Raw genomic sequence first — 23,552 nt, forward strand, 5'->3', positions numbered from 1 at the left:
ACTGTGACTCCAGATGAATAGCCATTTTATGCCTAGTAAACACGTATATGAAGGTTACAGCAACTGGATATAATTTTTCTGTACAGAAAATTATACCGATGTTAATTCCTGTGTGAAGCAAACAAAAAGATCAGACTAAAATGGGGGAAGTCTGACATTTTGCCCAGCAGACCACTAAGGAAGACTGCATCTCCCTTTAGCTACATTAGTTATGAGTGAGTTGTGGCTGTTTCAATAATGTTCATCAAACAGTTCATCCATGGGTTTCTAAAAAGTTTGAAAGTTCTTTGTTTTGAATAAACTAAACAAGAAATAAGTCATTAGTTATTTCTTCTGGTTTAGGGATTCATCTACACGTGGTAGTGTATGTCTAAACACAGTTAACTTAGTTTTCATCTTCTAATGCAATGAAAATTCTGTAACTTGCTCACAGGTTTTGATCTAAGTCTTTACATTGCATCAATCTTCAGTAGCACAGAGTTCAAACACTATGACAGCTCATAATTAAATAAAATACACATCACCATCGTAGTTATTAAGAAACTTAATTTTAATTCTGAGTAGCTAATACTCTCAATTAGCCACTTGAGTTAAAATTACTAACAAATAATGCAAATAAGTTGGATCATTTTCCTCATGCTAACACTTTTCTCTCTATTCTTCTAATGCATAGAGCATACTTTGTCATCTCTTTATAATATATATCTGAGCACTATGTCGAAACACTGGAGTGGGAAAAACAACGAAAAAAAAGGGAATCCGTGTGCAATTGTGCACTTTTAGCTTTAGGTGAGCGCCCTCTTGTGGTATTTTAAAATAAAGAACAAGAGGAATAGCTGCTCAGTATTTCTAAACAGCATCACGACACATCATAACAATCCAGATGCAGCATGGCTACGGGGGCTAAGAAGCGGGACAATTCTTGCTGTTCAAAAGGACTAAGGAAATGTAATTATAGTCTGAGCCAAGTATTCAAACAAGTGTGTAAGATAACTCTGTCAGAATGCCTGAAAGATCGTAATCAGGCTAATTAAACCCACAGAAGCAGGACGGGCACTATGTACTTTTCACATGTTAATTTGCAGGCTGAGCTTAAAACTGTAAACCAGAAGAATCAGATAAGACTTCATAAATAAATTCAGTTGACCAGGTACAGGCTGGTTAAAACTAAACATTGGAACAAACACACACTGTGTACTTAACACACCTCTTCAATTTTTGCACACTTGCTGCCGGGTATGTATTTTAGGAAGGTCAGTGGTGATCTGCCAGCCCCGTGGCTGCCTGACTGCAAAGGACAGCAGAGGCTCAAGGGCCCTGAGGAGTGCCTGTGCTCCAGGTGAGCTTCCATTTCCTGAGGCTTCCCTGGCAGTTCCTAGTAACGGTGCAATGCCTGGCCCAGATTTCCTACTGGCAAAACTCTATTTTCCCAAATAACATGAAAAGAAAGCAAATTGGATCTCTCCTAGTAGCATGTCTCTCTACTTGTAATGCAATTTTTTGCATTGCCTGCACAGCCTTGGTGGGTAGGCCAGGCTGCAGTTGCATCAAGTGAGCAGACTGCCGTTATTTGCTGTGGACAGTCACACCTTTGCTCGCAGAAACCTTGTGAGGAGCAAATGGCTTCTACCCTGACAGGAATCCTAAGGGGAGTTATGTGACTGTTCTCAACAGCCTAATGCTAAACTTCGGAGGGGAGGGGAAAAAACCAGCCCAGGAACGGGTTCTTCACAGACAAGAAGTCTAGTTTCTGGTGGGCTTCCCGCCATCACGAAGGAACGCCGCCGGGTGCGGGAGCCCGCGCTGCCTGTGGAGGGCCGACCCCGAGCGCGGAAAACGGTGACACCCAACGGCGGCTCCGGGCGAAGGCCGCCGCCGGCCCGTGCAGCCGCTGTACCTCTAGCAGGGGGCGGCTCAGCGCTCCACCCAGAAGCCGAGACTCGCTGTCGGCCAGACACCGCCGCGGCGGGGAACCGCCCTCCCTCAGCACCGGGAGTCCGCGGCGGGGCGGGCGAGGCCCAGCCTCCGTGAGGGGAGGGGCTCCGGCGCTGCTAGGCGGCGCATGCGCAACACCGCCCCCCGTCCCTCTCCGGCGGGAACTGACCAGCTGGTGGGCGGCCCGGTCGGTGGCTTCGCACCGGCGCTGAGGGGCAAGCGGCGGCGGCAGCAGCAGTAGTTCGTGTCGCTGGGAGTCTCGCTGCTGCGTGCGGGGTTTGCCGTCTGACCCTCGGCCATGAATGCGGAGAACTTCGGCTCTAGCGAGCGGCTGGTGACGGCGGCCTACGTGCGCCAGGGGGCGCAGGGCCGCCGCGCGCACGAGCTGCGCCTGCGGGTGCTGCTGGAGCAGGTAACGGGGCCCGCCCCGCCAGGCTCCTGCCGCCCTCCGAGCACCGGGGCCCTGCGGCGGAGCGGCGCAGGCGGCAGTGGGGGAAAGCGGTGCTGAGTCCCCCGCAGGCGTGGGCCCGGCCCGGGGCCCAGCGAACGAGCAGCCTCCGCCTGTTCTCCGCCCGGCTCGGGCCCGGCCGGAGCGTCCCCGCACGGCCCCGTGAGCACGCAGGCCTGCCGGGCCCCGCGCAGACCCGGGCCGTCCTGCCCCAGCAGCTCCCACGCTGGCTTTCCGGCCCTCTTTCACCCACCGTGCCGGTGGGCAGGGGCATGGCGCGCCGCCGTGTCGGGCGCAGTCCGGGCGGGGCGGCTCGGGGGGGCCCGGCGCGGTGTGCCGTAGGGGCAGAGGCTTCACGGAGCCCCGAAATGAAAGGCCACGCTTGGGAGTAACAAAGGTCGCCTTTGGTTGTGCGCTTGCTGAGAAAGGCCCAGCGAACAGTAAAATAAACCTTTTAATGAGATACTAACGCTGCTACATGAGGTAAAAAATGATACGTGCAAGGTGCCAAACCAATGTATTTCTTTCTCTCCAATGTACAGAAATCATTATCAATGAATTCTTAAATGTTTCAGTTCTTGAACATCCTTAATCACATCATCCACTGGTTTAAACTTAACTTTCATACCACACTTCAGAAATGAATTAGTTTTACTGAATTAGTTTTACTGTCCCTGGGACGTGTAAAAAAAAAAAAAAAAAGCCTCTGGATTGTGGAGCTGCTATAGCAATGCTTCACGAGTTTATGGTGCCTTTCCTCTGAGGGTCTTCCCTGCAATTTGCAAAGATGGGTGCCCTTCTTAACGCAGTAAAAAGCACAAGAAAGAGCATGTCTCTGGTTGCAGGTTTGATGCATTATATTCTGTAAGTGGTTTCCTTACCTACTAAATAACTAGAAAGGAAAATAAACAGATAGGAACATGTGTTATGAGTGAAACTGTATTTCCCTTCTGATCATAATTAATATTTTTGATTCTGTAATACCCAGTTATCTCCCTTTCATCCAGTGAATTCCTGTAGTAGTAGATTCTTGTCTAGAGAATACATCAAACAATCTATAGTCTTCTAGGGAGTAACTAACATGTATGTGCTGCAGTGGTTTTTTGTATACCTTAAAGAACAATTGAAAGTGGAAAATATCCAGACTATTTTAATATCAGGATATGCTAAGTAGTTGCACTGAAGATATGAAAAAAAATCATTATTTAACTTTTCTCTGAATACAGGTTCATAACATTAGATAGTATAAGACAGCGTAATGAAAATCAGATCTTCTGTTCAATGTGGGAAAGAAGGGTAACATTAATGAAACAAGTTGTATAAGTTGTGTTCATTCATAATTTCCAAGTTTGGTAGTTACTTTTATATTATTATTAAGGGAAAATGTCCTGAAGATGGATGGGATGAAAGCACAATTGAACTGTTTCTTCATGAACTTGCTATAATGGATAGCAATAACTTTCTGGGCAACTGTGGTGTGGGTGAGAGGGAAGGAAGAGTGGCGTCAGGACTCGTTGCCCGAAGGCATTACAGGTACACATTATCGGCAATTTGAATTATTCAGATTTATTATTAATGCTTTCAAATGGCATATTTTATTGTGTCTTGTTACCTGAGACCTTGATAGCATATGAGAAAAACAATATAATGCAATATTGAATTGATACAACTTTCTGTATTGAACTTTCATTAATAACTCATTGGAATGAAACAAAAATCTTTTGTCAGTGTTATGTCCTATATGCTGAACTGGTAGAAGCTTCAAACGTTGAGTTGATTGCATGCAAGGGAAGCAGAGATCTTCCTGGTTTAAAATAATCCATATATTACTTGCCTTTTTTTAACGGTGCCTAGTTTTTTTATCTGTATATATTATTAAAAACCACTGCATATTGTAGTTGTAAAGTATCAAACATTCCTAGTCAACAGCTCTTTGCATTTTGTTATTTTCATTAATATTTTTATATAATGTGATTAGTTGATACGTATGTGAAAACCCAGTCCATCTATAATAGATTTTCTATGAAGTAAGCAGATCTATAAAGACCAGAAAAGCTTTTAATAGCTTGCAGCCCTTCTGACACGTGATGGGTACATTGGATGCTATCATTCTGGAGGCTCTGCGTTAATTTCTTTATCAAGATACACTTTTTTTTTTTTTTTGCATAGACTTCTGTGCCGAGTACCTTGCTGTGATGTTTTATCTAGCAGGAATGAAACAGTGATTTTGCCTGGAATGTTTTGCCTTGAAAGAGTAACACAAAAGCATATTGGAGACCAGAAATTTAGTAAGCTTTACCATATGGAAGTTGAATTACTGAGGCCTAATGGCTTTCATAAGCCTCATAGTACCATGAAAAAATAATGAAGAAAACCACTAATATATCAGTTTGGTGCTTTTTTTTTTTCTATACTGCTCTCTAGTCTAGGATATATGTGGCGAGCAAGGTAGAGGGTCACAGTGGGGAGAGTATCTGAGGAAGTATTGCTTTCTGGCAATGCTGGAGAAAGCATGACCAGAGACAGCCTGGGCTGGCATTTGGGTACTGTTGGTCTGATGCAGCTCGGTCACCTGGCATCTCGCCTTCACCTATGAGTGTCAGCAATAGCAAAGAAAGGTGTATAGGTGTCCTCCACTCCGCTTATTTCTGCAATAAGTTTTACAGGTAATTTTGGGAGTGGTGGGGGTAGCAGGAGGTGGGTGGTTCTCAAGCTGTCTCTCCTTTCAACATAGTAAATTCCAAGGGCCAGTCTTAGGGAGCATTGCTCCTTAGGAAGGAGCATGTATGTGCAGAAAAGAAAAAGTAGTTGTATGAGAAAGCTATTAAGAACATAGCAGAAGGATCGAGGGAGGAAAATATTTTTGATGGAGTGAGGATTATGTGCAAGTTTCAATTAATTATCAAGCTATTGTTGATTTCAACCTATAGCTTGAAATGGGGAAAAATAGCTGTAAATCTATGCTCCAAGAAGTTCTGAGTTCCATACACTCATCAGACTGCATTTTACTCTATTCCCAAGACAAAAACAGAACTAAAGTCAGAAATAGATGTGTATTGTTACTAGCTTACTTGAGTAGCTGCTGCATTTCAGCCATGGGTAAAGTTAGTTCTGTAAGCTGATATTTTATAAATGACTTCAGGATCCTCCACTCCTGAAAGGTACTAAATAATACCCAACATTTATAAATGCAGTTTATAAACATAATTTATAAACAGAATGCAGAGAGAGATGGTATTGCATGATACATAATATTGAATAGTAGGAGAGGTAGATGAAGTGAAGGTATAGAAAAAGTTGGGCAAAGTGATACATTAACCTAACTGTCTTTCAGGGCATTTTGTCACAATATATATTATTTCTTTGCCCTGTGGAGATGAAGCATTTTTCAGGGGAGTATCTGTATACTACTACTATGCCTATGGTATGCTGCACTATAGGCAACTGATTTTTGTTTTCCATGGAATTGTGTGTCTGAACACATCAGCATTTATAATGCTAATTCAACGGACATCAAGAAGTGCTGAGGTGTGCTTAAAAGGAAGCCTGCCAGATGCTAAAGGTGTTGCTGCTATGGGTCGTCTTAAAGTTTTTACTTGCATACTGGAACATTGTTAATCTACTGTTAAAAAAATAAAAACAACAGTTTCATATGAATATATGTAGTTTGTTATAATGGAACTCATTATGGCAGATACTGATGTTGCATTGGATGCAACATTTTTCACAATTGTTTATCAAACTGGATTCTCTTAAGTCAGCACAGATTATTGCTTTGGGATGTGAAAAAAATTGATCTATGTTTTCAACTTTTTTTGTTTAGGTTGATCCATGGAATTGGAAGGTCAGGTGATATTTCTGCAGTCCAGCCTAAAGCTGCAGGGTCTAGCCTTTTGAACAAACTTACTAATTCAGTAGTTCTGGATATTATAAAGCTGGCTGGTAGGTGTAAATCTGAAAATATCTCTCATTTGTGGGGGCATGTCATGGGTTCTTCATATTAATTTCTGACTTGGCTTTTACATGCAGGTGTCCGGACAGTGACCAATTGCTTTGTGGTTCCTATGGCAACTGGCATGAGTCTAACTCTGTGTTTTTTAACACTGCGACACAAGAGACCAAAGGCAAAATACATTATCTGGCCACGTATAGACCAGAAGTCCTGTTTTAAATCAATGATAACTGCAGGTAAGAAGGAGGTGACTGATTATTCAGTGTGTTCTTCTAACAGACATAAAACTTGATCTCACAGACTGATCAATTCATATGCTTGCAGTAAGATCCAGAAAAGGCCTAATACATAGTAGAAGCACTTTATTTCTATACTCCCTATTTCTGCCATGCAATTACATATGGTAGTCATCATCTTAATTCCTTGTAAAATGTAGGCATGTGCCAAGGTACAGAGGTGTATAAAGTAGCCAATAGAGAACACAATTCTGAGGAGGTTACAGTTCACTCTGAGTTAGATGCCTAATTTGCTGTCCTGAGAATTATGTAAAACCAAGGCTCGTAGTTCAAATCTCTCTCTTAAATTTATGCAGAAGGCTTATGTGTCCTCAGAACTGATCAGAAGGTGACAAGCTGTCTGATTTGCACGTTCTTTTCTTTTAGAACATGAGAAGTGTTAGCTGCCCTTTTTGCTTTTAATCTTGTGGTATCACTTGGCTCACTTAGCAAATAAGTTTGGTTCCTTTCTCAGTTCAAACCTTAATTTCTCTCAAATGGAATTCCTTGTTTACCAGACCATAAGTAAACTAAGGGTAGAAGTCTGTCCCTGCACTGTAGAAGGGTACTAGTACTGCACGGTAGAAGCTGTCCTCTCCTGCAGACAGATGTGTGGGATCAAGGAAAGGGCAAGTAAGGGAGACCATAATTTTCCAGCTCAGTGCACGTACCTGCAGGTGGTGGCATAGATTCTGGTCCTAGTTCCTAGGACGCATTTAGTTTTTGCATAAAAGACTCATTAGGTAAAAATGACTAAACAATTGGAAGCAGGGGCTGGATTCTGTCCAGATAAGATGCAGAGGTATTTAAAAGGAATCAGATCAGAACAAATAGAACATGTATATAAGAAAAGTGGGAGTGTTTTTGGAATATTACGCTCAATTTAGAACATCTAGCTAAGGAAATTACGTTTACAGTGGAGAAGGTTATGAGAAAATATAATTGATCTGTCAATTTTTTTAATAGTTAAAGATAGCTATCACATAATTAATTAAAATAATTATCAACTAAAAATGAGAGAAGCAGGTATCAGATATCTAATAACTATCTATTAAATGCAACCTTGATCTTCTAGATCACTAACTGAAAACCAGACTAGGGCTAATGATGTCGATGAATCCTTGTAGGCCATGTTCTTCTGTGGAGTTTGAGCCTTATATGTCAGTGTTAAGGCATGGTGTTGAGCCATGAAGGAAAAATTCACATATCTACTGCCATGGTACACTGCTTTGGAAATCACGCTTTCCCTTTTCCCCTCCTCTTCTCTTTACTTTCATTTGATAAATTGAACATCTCTGTTTTTTTAGAAAGTCACTTCAGCTAGCATGATGTTGCTGCCATGCCACACCTGTTTGGGGAAGGGAATATATGGTTTCCAGTGTTTTATTATGTAAACAAAACCTTTCTGATTTATTGATTGATTTCTTTACAAGCTGTAAATTTGAGCAACCACCATGACAGGCTTCCCTCTTTAAGAACAAAAACTCTTTAAGTGCTAGGTTAGCTCAACCATGCCTTTATCTAGCTGAATCTTGAAGATCTTTGAGAATGGAAATTACACAACCTCTCTGGATAGCAGTTCCAGTGCTGTGCTATCTTCTTATGAAAAAAAGGGTTTGCTGTTTATTCTGAACCTCTCAAGACAAAATTTGTTGCTGTTGACTCTTATCATATCCTACCAAGGGATAGGATAGAATAGAGTAGAATGGTTGGAAGGGACCTACAGTGATCATCTAGTCCAACTGCCTGGTCACTTCAGGGCTGACCAAAAGTTAAAGCACATTATTGAAGGCATTGTTCCAATGCCTCTTAAACACTGACAGGCTTGGAGCATCGACCACCTCTCTAGGAGCCTGTTCCAGTGTTTGACCGCCCTCTTGGTAAAGAAATGCTTCCTAATACCCAGTCTGAACCTCCCCTGCTGCAGCTTTGAACCTTTCCTGTGTGTCCTGTCACTGGATACCAGGGAGAGGAGCGCAGCACCTCCCTCTCTACTTCCCCTCTTCTCAAAGCTGTAGAGAGCAATGAGGTTGCCCTTCAGCCTCCCTTTCTCCAAACTAGGCAAGCCCAAATTCCTCAGCTGCTCCTCGCAGGACATGCCTTCCAGCCCTTTCACCAGCTTTGTTGCCCTCCTCTGGATGCATTCAGGGACCCTTCACACTGTGTTTAAATTGTAGGGCCCAGACAGTTTGGCTGTGTTGTCTTTGTAATTCCCTTTCAGATGGTTGGGGACCGCTATTAGATATTCTCCTTAGCCTTTTCAGGATTCAAAAGTCTAGGTCTTACGACCATTCTTTCTAAGCTGTGTGTGCTATATTGCAACCATCTTAGTAGCCCTCTGATCGCAGTCAAAGACTTGTGGTCAACGGCTCGATGTCCAAGTGGAGAACAGTGACAAGTGGTGTTCCCCGGGGGTCGGTACTGGGACCGGCACAGTTCAACATCTTTGTCAGCGACATGGACAGTGGGATCGAGTGCACCCTCAGCAAATTTGCCGACGACACCAAGCTGTGTGGTGTGGTCGACACGCTGGAGGGAAGGGATGCCATCCAGAGGGACCTTGCCAGGCTGGAGAGGTGGGCTCCTGTGAACTGCATGAAGTTTAACAAGGCCAAGTGCAAGGTCCTGCACGTGGGTCAGCGCAATCCCAAGCACGACTACAGACTGGGCAAGGAATGGATTGAAAGCAGCCCCGGGGAGAAGAACTTGGGGGTATTGATTGATGAGAAGCTCAACATGAGCCAGCAGTGTGCGCTTGCAGCCCAGAAAGCCAACCGTGTCCTGGGTTGCATCAAAAGAGGCGTGACCAGCACGTCAAGGGAGGTGATCCTGCCCCTCTACTCCACTCTGGTGAGACCCCACCTGGAGTACTGCGTCCAGCTCTGGGGGCCCCAGTACAGGAGAGACATGGAGCTGTTGGAGTGAGTCCAGAGGAGGGCCACAAAGCTGATCAGAGGGCTGGAGCATCTCTCCTCTGAGGACAGGCTGAGAGAGTTGGGGTTGTTCAGCCTGGAGAAGAGAAGGCTCCAGGGAGATCTAATTGCGGCTTACCAGTACCTGAAGGGGCCTACAGGAAAGCTGGTGAGGGACTGTTTATCAGGGAGTGTAGTGACAGGACAAGGGGTAATGGGTTTAAGCTGAAGGAGGGTCGATTTAGATGAGATGTTAGAAAGAAATTCTTTACTGTGAGGGTGGTGAGGCACTGGAACAGGTTGCCCAGAGAGGTTGTAGATGCCCCCTCCCTGTGGAAGTGTTCCAGGCCAGGTTGGATGGGGCTTTGGGCAACCTGGTCTAGTGGAAGGTGTCCCTGCCCATGGCAGGGGGGTTGGAACTAGATGATCTTTGAGGTCCCTTCCAACCCAAACCATTCTATGATTCTATGATAGACCCTCTCTGGTTTTTCAACATCCCTCCTGAGCAGCACATTCCAAAACTGGAAACATTCCAACATTTAGAAGAAGGGGATAACTTCCTTTTTTCAAACATTTCTTATATGTGTCCTTGAGAAACAACTGTATGAGGTTCAACTATTGAACATCTTAAATACAGACTTAAGCTGGAAACTTAAAAAAATAGGATAAAGGGTAAAAGACTTGAGAAATAGCTTGGGGTTTACGATATGACAAAGTTCACTTTCAAAATGAGGTCAAACGTGGACATTTTTATCTTTTAAGAAGTAATTTGGAAGTTTATATATTGAATAAGGCAGAGGCTTATGATGAAAGCCAATTCATAATGATCATTATTGTATTGCTACATCTAATAGCATCCTTTTTTAGAGAGACTGTTTTAGTATGCTAATGTTTTACAAGAATGCCACTCAAACACTCTTTTTAATCGGGAGGGAAGAGGTTAATCTGTTTTTAAAACAATCTTCAAACCTGTTGCTGTTGCATGCAAAGAATGTAAGGTAAGCTTTTGTCTAGAGTATTTAACAAGAATGTTACTGTAGTTTTTAGCTATGTGGACATTGTACAATAAAACAGTTTATGTATCTGTGTTCTAAATCCATGTCTGGAAGACTGTTAAAACAACAGAAGCAAGATTTTTCAGATTTACACTGGAACTAAAACCCCACAATTAGTCAGAGATTTGATGATGCACATTCAGATCTTGCTTTTTTGGGTCAGGTTTTGAGCCTGTGGTGATAGAAAATGTATTAGAAGGCGATGAGCTACGGACGGATGTTGAAGCAGTGGAGGCTAAAATCAAGACTCTGGGTGCTGAAAATATTCTTTGTGTGCATTCTACAACGTCTTGCTTTGCTCCCAGGGTACCTGATAGGTAAGTAGTCTTTGTAAGAAGTGTGTTATTTGTTACTGTAAAACCCGAACAAACCATCCCTCTGTGTTTTGAATGTCCACTCCTAAAATTACATAGTTACTGCCAACAATTAGTAAAGAGAATTTAATCCCTTGCTTAAGAAAAATGGCAGGTTGAAACAATGTTCCACTTTCAGAAAAGTATATTAAAAAAGTGGGAATAATGCAGAAGGTTTTCCTTCTGTCATATAACTGAGGTTAATGATGATCTTTTCTGGTGAAATGAATGTCAGTTTGGCAGTGGATTTCTTATTTCGTGGAAGTAGTAAAAGTAGACTTTCATAGAAACATAGTCCAGGAAATGTAGTTCCATACCTAATGCCATATTTTAATATTACTGTTGCCTTTTCTACTCTTCTCTAGCCAATGATGAATTTTCCCAGGCTGTTAATACAGTTAAAAAAAAAAAAAAAAGCTACAGCTAAATTTAAAATCTTTGCTTGAATTACTCTTTCCTGGATTATACTGATGTTTCTAGGGCTAATTAAGATATACTGATGTAAGGGAACTCTTGGAAGCATCTAGGGCAGATGTGGTGTACGAGTATAACATATGATTTGCCCTGCTGTAACTTGTCTTAGTTTGAACGTTTGCTGCCTGATTGCATGATGCTACTTCTTACAATTTCCAGCTGTTAAATCACCATTAAAAGAAGCTTAAAATACATTACGTTCTTTCCTAATATTATGTGTCCATATATATAACTTCTGTAGTTGCTATGAAGATGTCATTCAAGCACTAGCTGAAGCTGAGATGAATATTACAGTTATGGATGGAAAATAGAGTATCTGAGATTATTTCAATGTGTAGTTTGGTTTTGAAATACTTGAAAATCTTCTCAATCTGCAAATGACATGTTGGAGTAGAGGTGGCTAAAACACTTGGTATATTGAGTCATTTGTCCAAAATGAGCACCATTGTTACTCAGAAAACCTGTTTTCTCTATTTGCTTATGAGAATAAGTATCAAGAAGCAAATTTGTTAGGTTTTACAATTGAACAGGTATATTTTTATGGGCTTGTGTGTAGTACACTAAACTACGAGATATTAACAAGACATCTTTTTTTACATGGTTTTAAATGTAGTGCCTCGGTTGTTCCACTTTAATTGTTTTTAATTTATCACTAAATTGAAAAGACTTATTTTCACAGTTCCTCTGCAGTGCATGTTTTTTTGTTAATTACTTTGTTATCTGGAAAATTTAGTTGAATGTTTGCAAGTGTAGGAAAGAAACATTATTGACTCTGAAACATGGCAAGTAAAGATATGTTTTGCTCTGTTTTCCTACCTTTAAAAAACCCCTGTATTTATCATAGGTTAACCCAATTGCTAGAGGGAAGTTAAAACCATATAATTCTGTCAGAATACTATGAACATTGCTTGAAGTTGACTTGCAGATTTATTGGCTAACTTAAATCACAGCTATCAAAATTGAATGGTCTATTTTATAGCTTGGGTAAATTAATCTTTTCCTTATCTGCCTCCTCTTTTTGACGTGCGATTGTTTTGTCCTCTGCAACTAAAAGATGAATTATTAGGCAGTGGCACTGTGTTATGATATACCACAGATATAGGAGGATTTGAATGCACTTTCTATTTAAAGGATACTGTCAGCTATTGAAGGCCATAACATTCATCTTCCTACAGGAAGGAAAATCCCATACAGCGTTTCTGGAGAGTACCATTTTAAATGTCTGTTTTTAAATATCTTGCATTTGTAAGGCTTTGTTTAGTTGTGGTGGTGGTGTTTTAAAATTTTAAGTGGCCTAGGATTGTTAAAAGGTCAGGGTGAGAGTTTTATGCCTGTGTACCTATAGCTTTCCTTTGAAATATTATTTAACTTTATGGGAATAATTCACTAGTGTATAAACCCCCTCCCTCAGAGAGACATCAGTTCTTAGTCAGTATATTAGCTGCTGTTGCTGTGAGTTGTCTCTAAAACTACCATATTTAGAGAACTAAAGGAAAATAAAAGTCTTTTTCAGTTAGGTTATGTACTTAGCAGAACCCTGTATCTTGTTACTTTCATTAATATTAGAAGAAAGAGCAAAGCTTTCTTTTTATGAACTTTCACAAGAAGGAGAGAAAGAACAAGATGCAAAATATTTCTGTAAGTCCTGTGACTTAACAACTCAAGTAGTAGCCAAACTTACATTAATACTTTATTTTTTTAATATGACTAGCAGCTCTTTTGATGATTCATTTTAAGCCTTGGAAGCAGACAAGTGGTGTGCATAATTGTTTGCTTCCCTTGCATAATCACGTACTCTTTTCAAACTGTAGCACTCTCATCCTGTATTGCAATATGGATCTCTTGTTCAATAGAATATTTTTAGGAAAAGTAAAGAGACTTTTCTGTTTTCAGTACTTGTAGATACTAGATTATTACTCCTTGAAGTCTCACAGGGTGAGAAAGACAAACATACAGAGCAGTACACCCTCTACGTTTCCAGTTTGGTGAAATTCTCTACCTGAACTTGAAAAGAAGCCTGTAAGAGGGGAACTCTTTTCTGTTGAGTCTCTGTGGAAGGTGTGGAATAAGTCTGATTAAGATCAGCAGGTCAGAAGCAAAAAACTTTGCCCTGTGTAGTGTTACCGTTTCCTGGAGTATTCTGTTAATGTTACATAGTTCAGGATTCAGGATGTAGATAAATATGACAAATTACTGGACATGCAGCTCCTGCCGAATGTCTTGACTGTAGAAGATCAATATGGGCATTATACTACTGGTGTTTCCTAATTGTGAAATACTTGTGATTTCTTTAGCGATAATACAGTGGTGGTGATGATGTTTTCCTAAGGGTTGAGGTTTAGAAAATTTAATCATAGGTTTGCAGCTGAATTTTGCATTACAAAACAACACTAGGCAATGTAATAGAAATAGAATGCAAAGGAATGTCACCTCTTGGAAAATGTTTTCATACTCTGTCACATTTTATATGAATGTCAGTAAATTACAGAGAGGGGCTGTACAGAAGGAGATAGAGTAAAAATGCATTGAAGGTTTAGAGTTTCCTGATTTTTTAAAAAATAATATTACCTTTATCATCACTTTAAATAATTATATAGTACCTTATTTTTTCAAATAGATTTTTATTTCTAAAATGCATTCACAAGTCCAGAGTCTTTTTAAAAAATAGAGCATGACTGGAGTGTTTCAAAAAAGGGTACTAAGTACATTTGTGTTTAAGATGCTGAAGGCCCTTACCCAAAATGAGCTATGCACCACATAAATCCTAGTTTGACTGAGAAATGATTCCAGGCTGAGCTCACTGTGATTTCAGGGATTTCTAAAGGCAAATGAAGAGTCGTCTTTATTTCTGAGTAAATAGTTGAACAAAGTTTTAATTTGTTGATTTCCACATTCAGACATTGTAGGGCTCTCCATTCCTTTGAAGAATCTGTTCTCTGTTAATCAGTTTATCTGAAGTATGCAAGTGAGATTTCAGCCAAAGGGTTGAAATATTAGTTCCTTGAAATAAACAGAAACATATAAAGACTTAGCGTTATATGATGCTTTTCATTCCCAAGACACATCTTGAAACTTCCATTAGGCTATTTTCAGGTTGAATATTAGAAGAAAAGGGAGAAAAGTGTGAATAGCTAAAGCTCTGATAGTTATCATTAACATAAAAAATGCTTATATCTGAAGCAGAATGATTTGGGATCTATTTACTGTATTCCAGGCAAAACTTTCAGTGAAGCATGAAAAATTTCAGCCTAGGTCAACAATTTGTGGTATATGTAAAAACTAATAGAATTTTCTTCTTAACATTATAGCTGAAGGTGACAAGTGCTACCTTGAGGTATTAATCAAAAAAGTTTCTTTTCTCTTTCTGACATCCTTGTAGACCTTTCAGTCTTTTAATGGTCTGATTTGTAACATAAGTTAGTTATTAATGCTTCTCTAAATTACAATTTTATGCTCATAGACTGGAAGAACTGGCTGTGGTTTGTGCTAATTATGACATTCCCCATATTGTCAACAATGCATATGGAGTTCAGTCTTCAAAATGTATGCATCTTATCCAGCAGGTAGGAGCTGTGTATTTCAAATAATAATTTTTTTAACAAGTTTAAGTAAATCTCTGATTGTAGACGACACTAGCAAATTTTATCAGATGTTTCACAGTTTTGAGACTAATCCCGTGCATGTCTGATACTTGAATAATTTTCTGAGAAAGCAGAGCAGGGGGAAATATTTCTATTACCTGCTTTTCATGTATCAAAACCAAATTTATTTAGGTTTTGTTTATGTTCAAGTGTCTTTCATAATGGAAAAATGCCCTTAGTAAGATTTCTTAAAATATTTCAGAAATTTATTAACTAAAAATAAATAGGTCATGCTTGAATAGGGATTAAGCCTTCAACAGAATGTGAGTTACAGATTTTCAATTGAAGATACAAAATTCTACAGCAACACTTTATAGATGTTGCCACTGTTAAAATATTGTTGTCACAGAGAACAGCAGAGGAAATTCGGTTAAGTTCAATGTTGTTTCCAAAAAGTTTAATTTCTGTTCCTGTTTAGTTTGAAAAGGAGGTTGTTTATTATCTAAGATCAACCATAAAACTTAGAATTCTTGCATTTTTGCTCATTGCAATGTATGTGCACCGTTTCTTCAATATTTCTCTTTTCTCTCTGTTGCCCATATCAAAAGAATAAGGGGATATTTTTTTAATAGGATCCAGGGGATTCTGAACTATTATGAATTTAAAATATGCTGGTCATTTTTTTTTAATTAAGAAGACATTATGTTATTAACTGGGCACAGAACAACTTGATACATAACAGGAACATCATGCTGGCATTTCTGAATCTTGAGAGACTGAAGGAATTTGACAAATCTTGATGTGTGAAATAGAAAATGGCATATGCTTTATTTGTAATGTACTTGGTACGTGTTTGTTGTATTTAACTTGCACAAGTTTAGTGAGATTCTGACAAGGGGGCTGTGGAATTGCTGAGTCTTACTGCATTAAATGCATGTAATGATAATCTTTTCAGGCTGCAAAGCTACAAATAGAACTGTTACTTTGTTGGTTTCTGCTGGGTTTTTTGGCTTCTTGATAGGTTGTTTGCGGGTTTTTTGTTTGTTTGTTCTTTGGTTATGCAAATGTATATATTTGAGCTCGGTTTGTTTCACATTTATTTACAAAAATGTATTTCCTGTGATAGAAAATGTACTATGGGGAAGTAGTTATTAATGAATACTTAGGAATATGCACATGCTGAGCATGGTGTGAACAGAATTTGCAAGAGTATCACAGGGAAGAGCTTTCGAGACCATTTCATTTGTCGTGCTCTTCCTCTGGTGGTCTTCTGTCAATTAAATCAAATGATAGCTGCTGGCATTCATCTTCCCATCAAAAAGCTGACAAACCCAGAGTGCATCTTCCCATCTCCCATGCACTAAGCTATTAAAACATAGAAATAATAACTGTGGTTTAGTTGAATCTGCTTTTTTCACTCTTTTTGACATATAGCTATTAACTTTGTTTCTATTTCTTGTGTTTAGTTTGTAGTACTTTAATATGTTTATATTTGAATATACTTGAATATGTATGTTCTATAATATACTTTTCAAGTATATTTCTGTTATGCTGCATACATTTTAATTGTACAGTTCACAGCAGCATATTACTCAAATTGAAGATGTACTGCAGAATCTACCTTTTTCCTTTAAGAATATCTGAGTGGATAGGTATAAGGACATTGTGTTTTCCGGGAAGTGGGGAAATCTGCTATAGGAAGTTAGATGGCAAGCAGCCTTATAAAAAGGGGTGCTGTCACAACCCTCTTGTTTTAATGCAAATTTATATGTGTATCAAGAAAAATTTTCTAATGAAGCATTAACCTGTAGCCCTTAACCGTGAGAGTCTGTGAAATGTTTTGTGTTGTACAGTTTTAACTGTATAACTCCCATTAAATTCCAAGGATTTTCTTTTGGGTTGTTGTTGGAAATAAGCTACACTTAAACTCGCAGGAACTGAAATCAGTATTTTAAATAATAGAAAAATAGGAATTTGTAATGTACTATGTAAGCAGACAATGGTCATAATGTCAAGCAATGCTAAGGAAAGGTAATAGTATGATCTTTAATTTTTCATCACAAATACAATATCTGAGAGAGTTTCAGGAATTATATTTATCTCAGTTACATTGCTGAGTAACAATGATGCTATCACATGTTTCCTTTTTCCTAATGTATGTTGTGGATTTTTTTTTTCATTCCTTTTTGATAAAGGGTGCTCGAGTTGGCAGAATAGATGCTTTTGTTCAGAGCCTGGACAAAAATTTTATGGTTCCAGTAGGTGGTGCTGTCATTGCTGGCTTCAATGAGTCCTTCATTCAGGAGATCAGCAAAATGTATCCAGGTAACTAGTTCATGGACTGATTTCATACATATGAAATAACTAGAAAACTTGATTATCAGCTTGCTTTCACATAAATTTTATTTTTGCCAATCTGTATATTGTTTTTCTCAGGAAGAGCATCTGCGTCTCCTTCTTTAGATGTCCTCATTACACTTCTGTCTCTAGGTGCTAGTGGTTACAAACAGTTACTAAAAGAGAGAAAGGTAAGCTTTTTGGCTTTCTTCAAGTCAGCTGTTAACAAAGTCTTCTTGCAAAACTGCTTTGTGTAGTAAATCCAGTTTCTGCCTAGAAAGCTTTTGAATTTCTTCTGAGCTTACAGCTCTGAATCTGGAAAGGCAGTATGACATAATATTTCTTGGCCAAATGGTGCTCATGAGTAAGCATGATTTCCATGTTGTTTTCCAAACCAGAAGGCTAAACTGAGGTCCTGTGCTATTACAGTATTGTACTTGTACAATATTCATATTTGTTCTAAAGTGTGACTAATACAGAAGAATTTTTCCCACAAAAGCTTAATCTGAGAAGTACTGTGTTGTGTTGTTATGGTCACACTACTTCCAGGACTAAACCATGAGGTCAGACACTCAGAGATAACCTAGAGGTCTCTGCTTTTCTTCATTTGGCCCTGTTGTGCCTTTGTGCTATGAGTGTGTTTTATTAAATGTTTGTATACCACATCCTCTGGAGAATCACAGCTTCTGGTTAGGTTATTAATACTGTGCATGGCCACAAAAAGAGAAAAATACTGTCATTTAAGGTATTCATGTAGATAAAGAGCTAGGTTTCTTCTCTGCTTCTCACAGACACACAAACATTCAAGTGGTCTAAGGCTGGAACCTGTACATCTTGAGTTGTCCTTAATTCTGGGCATAATACAAGCCTGAATGTGCTATCTTTATATATAAACACAGAGGATTGTTTTTGTAGAGGGTTTTAGGTAAGGAAATGCTGTGAATTAAGTACTGTTAAGTTAATAGTTTTAAATCACACACAATCTGTTCCATTATTTTATTTAGAAACTACGTTCCAGTTGTTTCCTGCTGACAGTTTGCTGATGCCTCTGATTACCTGGCAGGGCAATAGTGCTGGATGCTGTGACTTGTTTCTAGCTGCTTGTAGAGGCATCCAGAAATTCCGTACTGGAATTGCAGTCTCACAGGAATAGCTAGACTGTAGAAAACCAAACCAGCTTAGTGGCCTTACAATGACTAAGTGGTGATCTGTGGAACTAAAATAAAAACATGGCTTATGAAACCCTGAAAGCAGTTACCACTTTTACCACTATTGCAATGCAATACAGTTTCTAACATTTTATTCTGGACTGGTGTATGTTTTGCCATGTATGGTTTGCGTCTTCATTAAAAAGCAAATTGTATCTTTTCCCCCTTCACTCTCATCTCCAAAAGAAACTCATGTGAATTTATTGTGTCTTCTGCAAAGCTGATTTTGACGTTAGATTTACAGTGGTAGCAGATACATAATGGGCAGTATAAATATTCTCCAAGTGATAAATAATAATTCTTTCATAAATAAAATGTCTTAATGAATAGCTGCATATTTTTAATCATGTTATTTTCTTGGAAGTAGAATTCTAAAGTGGATAAAGCATTATGTTTTTACAACTTCAGGTCTTTTTATTTCAAATGTGAGTATACTCTATAAACACAGCCTTATATATGGCATAAATATGTTTCTTTTATTGGATTTGCTGTAGAAATAGAAACCTTTTTTTGCTTAAATCTGTTTGTTCCTGAATTGTAAAAATGTAATAGTGATAGTTTATTGCCTGTGCTCTGTGAAAGCAGAGGCAGAGCTATTAGGCTCCCAGGAGGAGCTATTTATAGCATGACATTGAGTACTCCTTTCTATATTGGTGCAGGTACACCTACTCACACAAAAAGTCAGCTATAAAAAACTTCAAGTATTTTTTTTCTCTTTTTACCTTATCCTTATTCACATTGGTGTTACTTCAGGTTATTTGAGCTTAAGCCAGAAAGACCAGAATGTTACTGAGAAGAGATTAATCTCACACAACCAAGGAAAGAAATAGTCTGCCCAATTTTTCTTTCACACGGATGAACTGTTTAATATAGGAAGGGAAGAGATTATATGAGGGAGAGGAGCATGTACATGGAGTGGGATTTTCTGGCAAGCTGGCAGTCACAGAGTGTGCAGTTGTCTGAGGATATGAGATTATATGTTATGATATGAAAGAGTAAAATGGTGCAATGGATTTGAGGACAGAAGAGTGAGGAAGTAATGTACACACACTGTGAAGTGTCTGAATAAAGGTGGCCATATATGAAAGCTTAGTAAGGAATGTTTTCAACAGTAGTATTTAGCCGTGATGTTTCCAGAGAAAGGATGGAAGATGACCAGTAACAGAATGTATTCTCACTTGTTCTAAATGTTCACTATTCCTTTTTATATGTTTATGTGGTGTTTAGAACAGGTTTTCTTATCTTAGTAGGGGATTCTAGGTCCTTTTGTAACGCAGATAATGGCAGCTGATCCATAGTCAAATTTCTTAATAGCTTTGTTTTTAAAGAACTGACAATATTATGTAAAGGCTATGTTTTTCTAGCGACTTCTTTGATTTCTTCAGTACGGGTTATGTTGTGTCCCATGTTCTGCATCACCAGGTCTTAACACTCTTTGTTTTCATGTATGTATTGATGTGTCTGAGCCAGGCCACATATAGGAACTGTAGTGGTTATGCTGTGTAATAGCACAAACAGTAGACTTGTCACCTCAGAATTGATGGAGAGCAATGACCCTACATTCAGGGTTTACCTTCAGAACCTTACATGTCAGGTTTAATACTTGTTAAATATCTTTCCAATGTGGTCCATTTAATCCATTTAATTATGATATTGGTATTCCTGAAGAGATGATGGCTTCATTTTGGTTTTAGCAGTTATGGATTTCCTCATTAGACTTTCCTTAACAATCTAAAGATCAAGATAATTCTGATTTCCTTAAATGTATTTGTGTTACTTGGGACGTGATGGAGCTTTTTCTATCTGTATCCATCTGTCTGTATACTTTCTAAACATGATTAACTGGAGTCATTTTTTTGTCCTTATGGAGTATGTATCTAAAATATTTAAAATCACGCTGAGTGTGAGGAAATTGTTTGGGTTTTACAATTCAGTAAAATACTGAGTTTACATTTCATGGTTTATCATTGATGCAATTATTCTGTACAGTTCAATGTGAGTTTATATTGCTGCTCTACTTATGATTGAATTTAAGGATAAGAGAAAAGCAATTTAATATTGGATATTAATGTAAAACAATTAAATATTCTTACAAGACGAAATACATTTGTTACTCTTTTTTTTTTGTCTACTCAATTTGCTACTCTGTAATTTGTCAAATGTGTGGGAATATTGCAGGATTTTCCTCATGTGAAATATGTGGAACCATATTCAAATTTTAGAGAGGCTGGAAGCAAGATAGTTTAACTGAATGTAATCATTCTCTTAAATGGTCTTGTGTAGTTAAAAAAGTGCCAGGTATGAATGGAAGCTTCAAAGAGGCTTACGTACTCAAAGCATGTTATTGAAGAGGTATGGCCCACATGGAACCTGATCTTAAGGTCTTGGAAGTGCTGAAGAGAAAATGTGTTGGTCGGTGTTAAGAAAGACCTTTTAAAAAAATACAACTGTGGTGACTGTCAGCATTAATGTTACTGTGTCAGGTTGGCAAGACTTATTGGGCAGTTTCTGTTAGATTACTTTTATATGCTATAAAGATTTAAAGGTTCTGTAATTCATTTCATATTTTTAAAACTTTCCATTTCCATATTATAAATTCAGAACAAAATTCTTGGTGTTGCAAAGCAAGAGAATCTATATATGAGGCTATGTGGTATATGTAGGTATCCCACATGTACGCGTACAGTTTCTGCCATGGATTTGGCTGCATTTCAAGAAAGTAAGCCTTCTGCTGGGGCATGCACTAACAGGCCTGCATGCTCAGCACTGCAGCCTCCTGCATGAGGTGCTGTGCCGAGTGGTCTGGTCAGCTCCCGGATCAGATGCAGCTGGTCAGTCTGATAGCAAAGCAGAGGAGAGGCTATGATGCTTGCATTCTAAACGGCTGCTGCTGCAAAATAATTTAAGATGGGACCAGATCAGTCTCAGGTACAGCACATGAGTTGGCAGTCTGTATCTGGTTCAAAGAGGTTGTAAAATGATTCTTCTGCAGTGTGTTCTTCAGTGCCATGAACAGCTATATGGCTGTTCTCTGAGGACAACTCATCTTTTCAGATGAGAGTGAAACAGAGGAGGGCAGAGTGTTACAGACTCCGAACATAAGCAAGCTGGGTGGTTAGAACCAGCTAGGATAGCTTCAACCACGGACAAAAAGTTTTCTGGCCTTCATCAGTTGTGTCTCTGTCACCTGATTTGCAACTAATGGCATATTTAGTACCCCCATCTTCTGCTTTTTCTCTGGAGTTACTGGCTTTTTCCTTACTTGTTTCCCTGTAGTTATTTTCATTTGGAAGAACAGTGGTTATCACAATGGAGCAACAAATGAAGAGTCACCCATGTTAGCGTAGGTTCTATTAAAAGTAGTTTTATAATGTAAATACAGTATGATTCCAATATTTCTAGTAATTGTTACAAAACTACTAGAAAATATTTTTATACATGTATGTGGAAGTAGGCTGTTTTGTTCAAATAATCGAGTCATTCAGCACATTTGACACATATACAATTGTTGACTTCTTCCTCTTTTTTGAGGTATTTTATTGGTTTAGGTGTTGGAAAGACCAGAAGGAGTACAAGATGTTTTCACATAGTTTAGCATTCATTTCACTAGCCTGGTGGGGTTTGGGATAAGTTTCTAAGGGGAAAGAGTGAATTAAATAAAGAAACTTAACTGACATTTAGTGCTTGGATTGTTCAGTGCAACAGCGTAATGGTTAGCTTCATTGGAGAAAGCTTGAGTGCCTACCACAGAAAATCAATGATGTAAGAGCTCATTTGTATATAATTGCTTAGGGTGCTTATAGATTTTCTACATAACAGAAATATTTTATAATAGAGGTTGGTTATAGATTTGACCTCACAAAAATACTACTTTTTTCCTTTTTTTGTGGAAAGGCCGTTAATCTATTTTGCAACAAACTGCTTAACTTCTGAAACTATAAAATATCTAGAGGGCTTCCAACAGAAAGATGTAAAATAGTGTCGTTCATAAAAATAAGAAGTTCTGAATTTGTGCTCAGGTAACTTCAAACAGGTGAAAAATACATACTTGGATATTTTTTTTTCCATCTTTCCATTCTCCCTTGTTTTAACAAATTCCTGTGTATGTAAAGGCTCATCTAGTAACCTAGGTATTTAATCTTAATTTAATTTAATACGTTTCTACAGTGGGTATGTAGTTATACCAACTTGCAGTACTTTCATCAATAAATGCTGTAAGAGATACAATAGAGAATTCTCTAGGTACAACACACTGAAATTAATTACTCTAGGAATTTCTTCCTGTTCCAGTACAGTTTTTTCTCGGTACTAATTTCACCAGTAATACCTCCATAGTAGACACAATTTATGTATACTTCTGTAATACTTTGCTTCAGTTGTGGAAATAAATAGCCAGCAGAGGGAGCACAAATTAATTTATGGTTTGGGTTCCAAAGAAATACTAATAAATTGGCTAACACATTGGTGATGCTCATTGTGGCAAGTAAATAACAAAGGAGTAATGTGTTTGTATTCAGTGAGGAACCAGAAGTAAGGCAAAAAGTGTCTGGACATTTGAAACATAAATGTTTTTCAACTTCTGCAACTGACGTGTAAATAAACTCTGATGAATTGAAACCATAAAATCACTTGATTTACAAATGCCTCTGAAAAATAAGAATGATTTTTCACAAATTTCAAGTTCTTATAATTAATGATAGATGCCTCCCAAAATTTTTTGTTTTGTTGCAAGTATTACAGAAGCTTTATGCTCTTGTTGATAGTTGAATCAATACCCTTATTCATTTAGCCAGTAACATGGTACTTTTTCCTGTCTGGCTGAATTCATTCTATGGTATTGGGAAGAACAGGTCGGGAGCTGTGTTCATTTGGTCACTCATGAAGCGAGATTGGGCTTACTGCAGTGGCTCAAGAAAAGCAGCTGTAACATTCTTCTAACTTAGCTACCACAAAGCTCATTTGGTTTCATAAGACCTTTGAGAGGTTCTGCTCAAAAACATAATTTTGATCACGAGCTATAAT

General features: G+C 38.7%; 1 protein-coding gene across 2 annotated transcripts in view; it reads left to right on the forward strand.

Moving 5' to 3' along the window:
- The first annotated feature begins 2,060 nt into the window (after positions 1–2,060).
- SEPSECS (Sep (O-phosphoserine) tRNA:Sec (selenocysteine) tRNA synthase) overlaps positions 2,061–23,552 on the forward strand; it is a 28,078-nt gene continuing 6,586 nt past the window's right edge. The window contains exons 1-8 of one of the 2 annotated variants that reach the window (XM_075752400.1): positions 2,061–2,347; positions 3,762–3,916; positions 6,207–6,325; positions 6,413–6,571; positions 10,741–10,894; positions 14,865–14,967; positions 17,181–17,310; positions 17,422–17,513. In XM_075752400.1, the coding sequence (XP_075608515.1) occupies positions 2,234–2,347; positions 3,762–3,916; positions 6,207–6,325; positions 6,413–6,571; positions 10,741–10,894; positions 14,865–14,967; positions 17,181–17,310; positions 17,422–17,513 (1,026 nt within the window). In that variant the 5' untranslated portion in view covers positions 2,061–2,233. Of the gene's footprint in view, positions 2,348–2,433; positions 3,248–3,761; positions 3,917–6,206; positions 6,326–6,412; positions 6,572–10,740; positions 10,895–14,864; positions 14,968–17,180; positions 17,311–17,421; positions 17,514–23,552 lie in introns of those variants that run through there. The other variant, XM_075752401.1, reaches the window with a different exon arrangement.

Source organism: Balearica regulorum, chromosome 4, assembly GCF_011004875.1.
Source record: "Balearica regulorum gibbericeps isolate bBalReg1 chromosome 4, bBalReg1.pri, whole genome shotgun sequence".
Lineage (NCBI taxonomy): Eukaryota > Metazoa > Chordata > Aves > Gruiformes > Gruidae > Balearica > Balearica regulorum.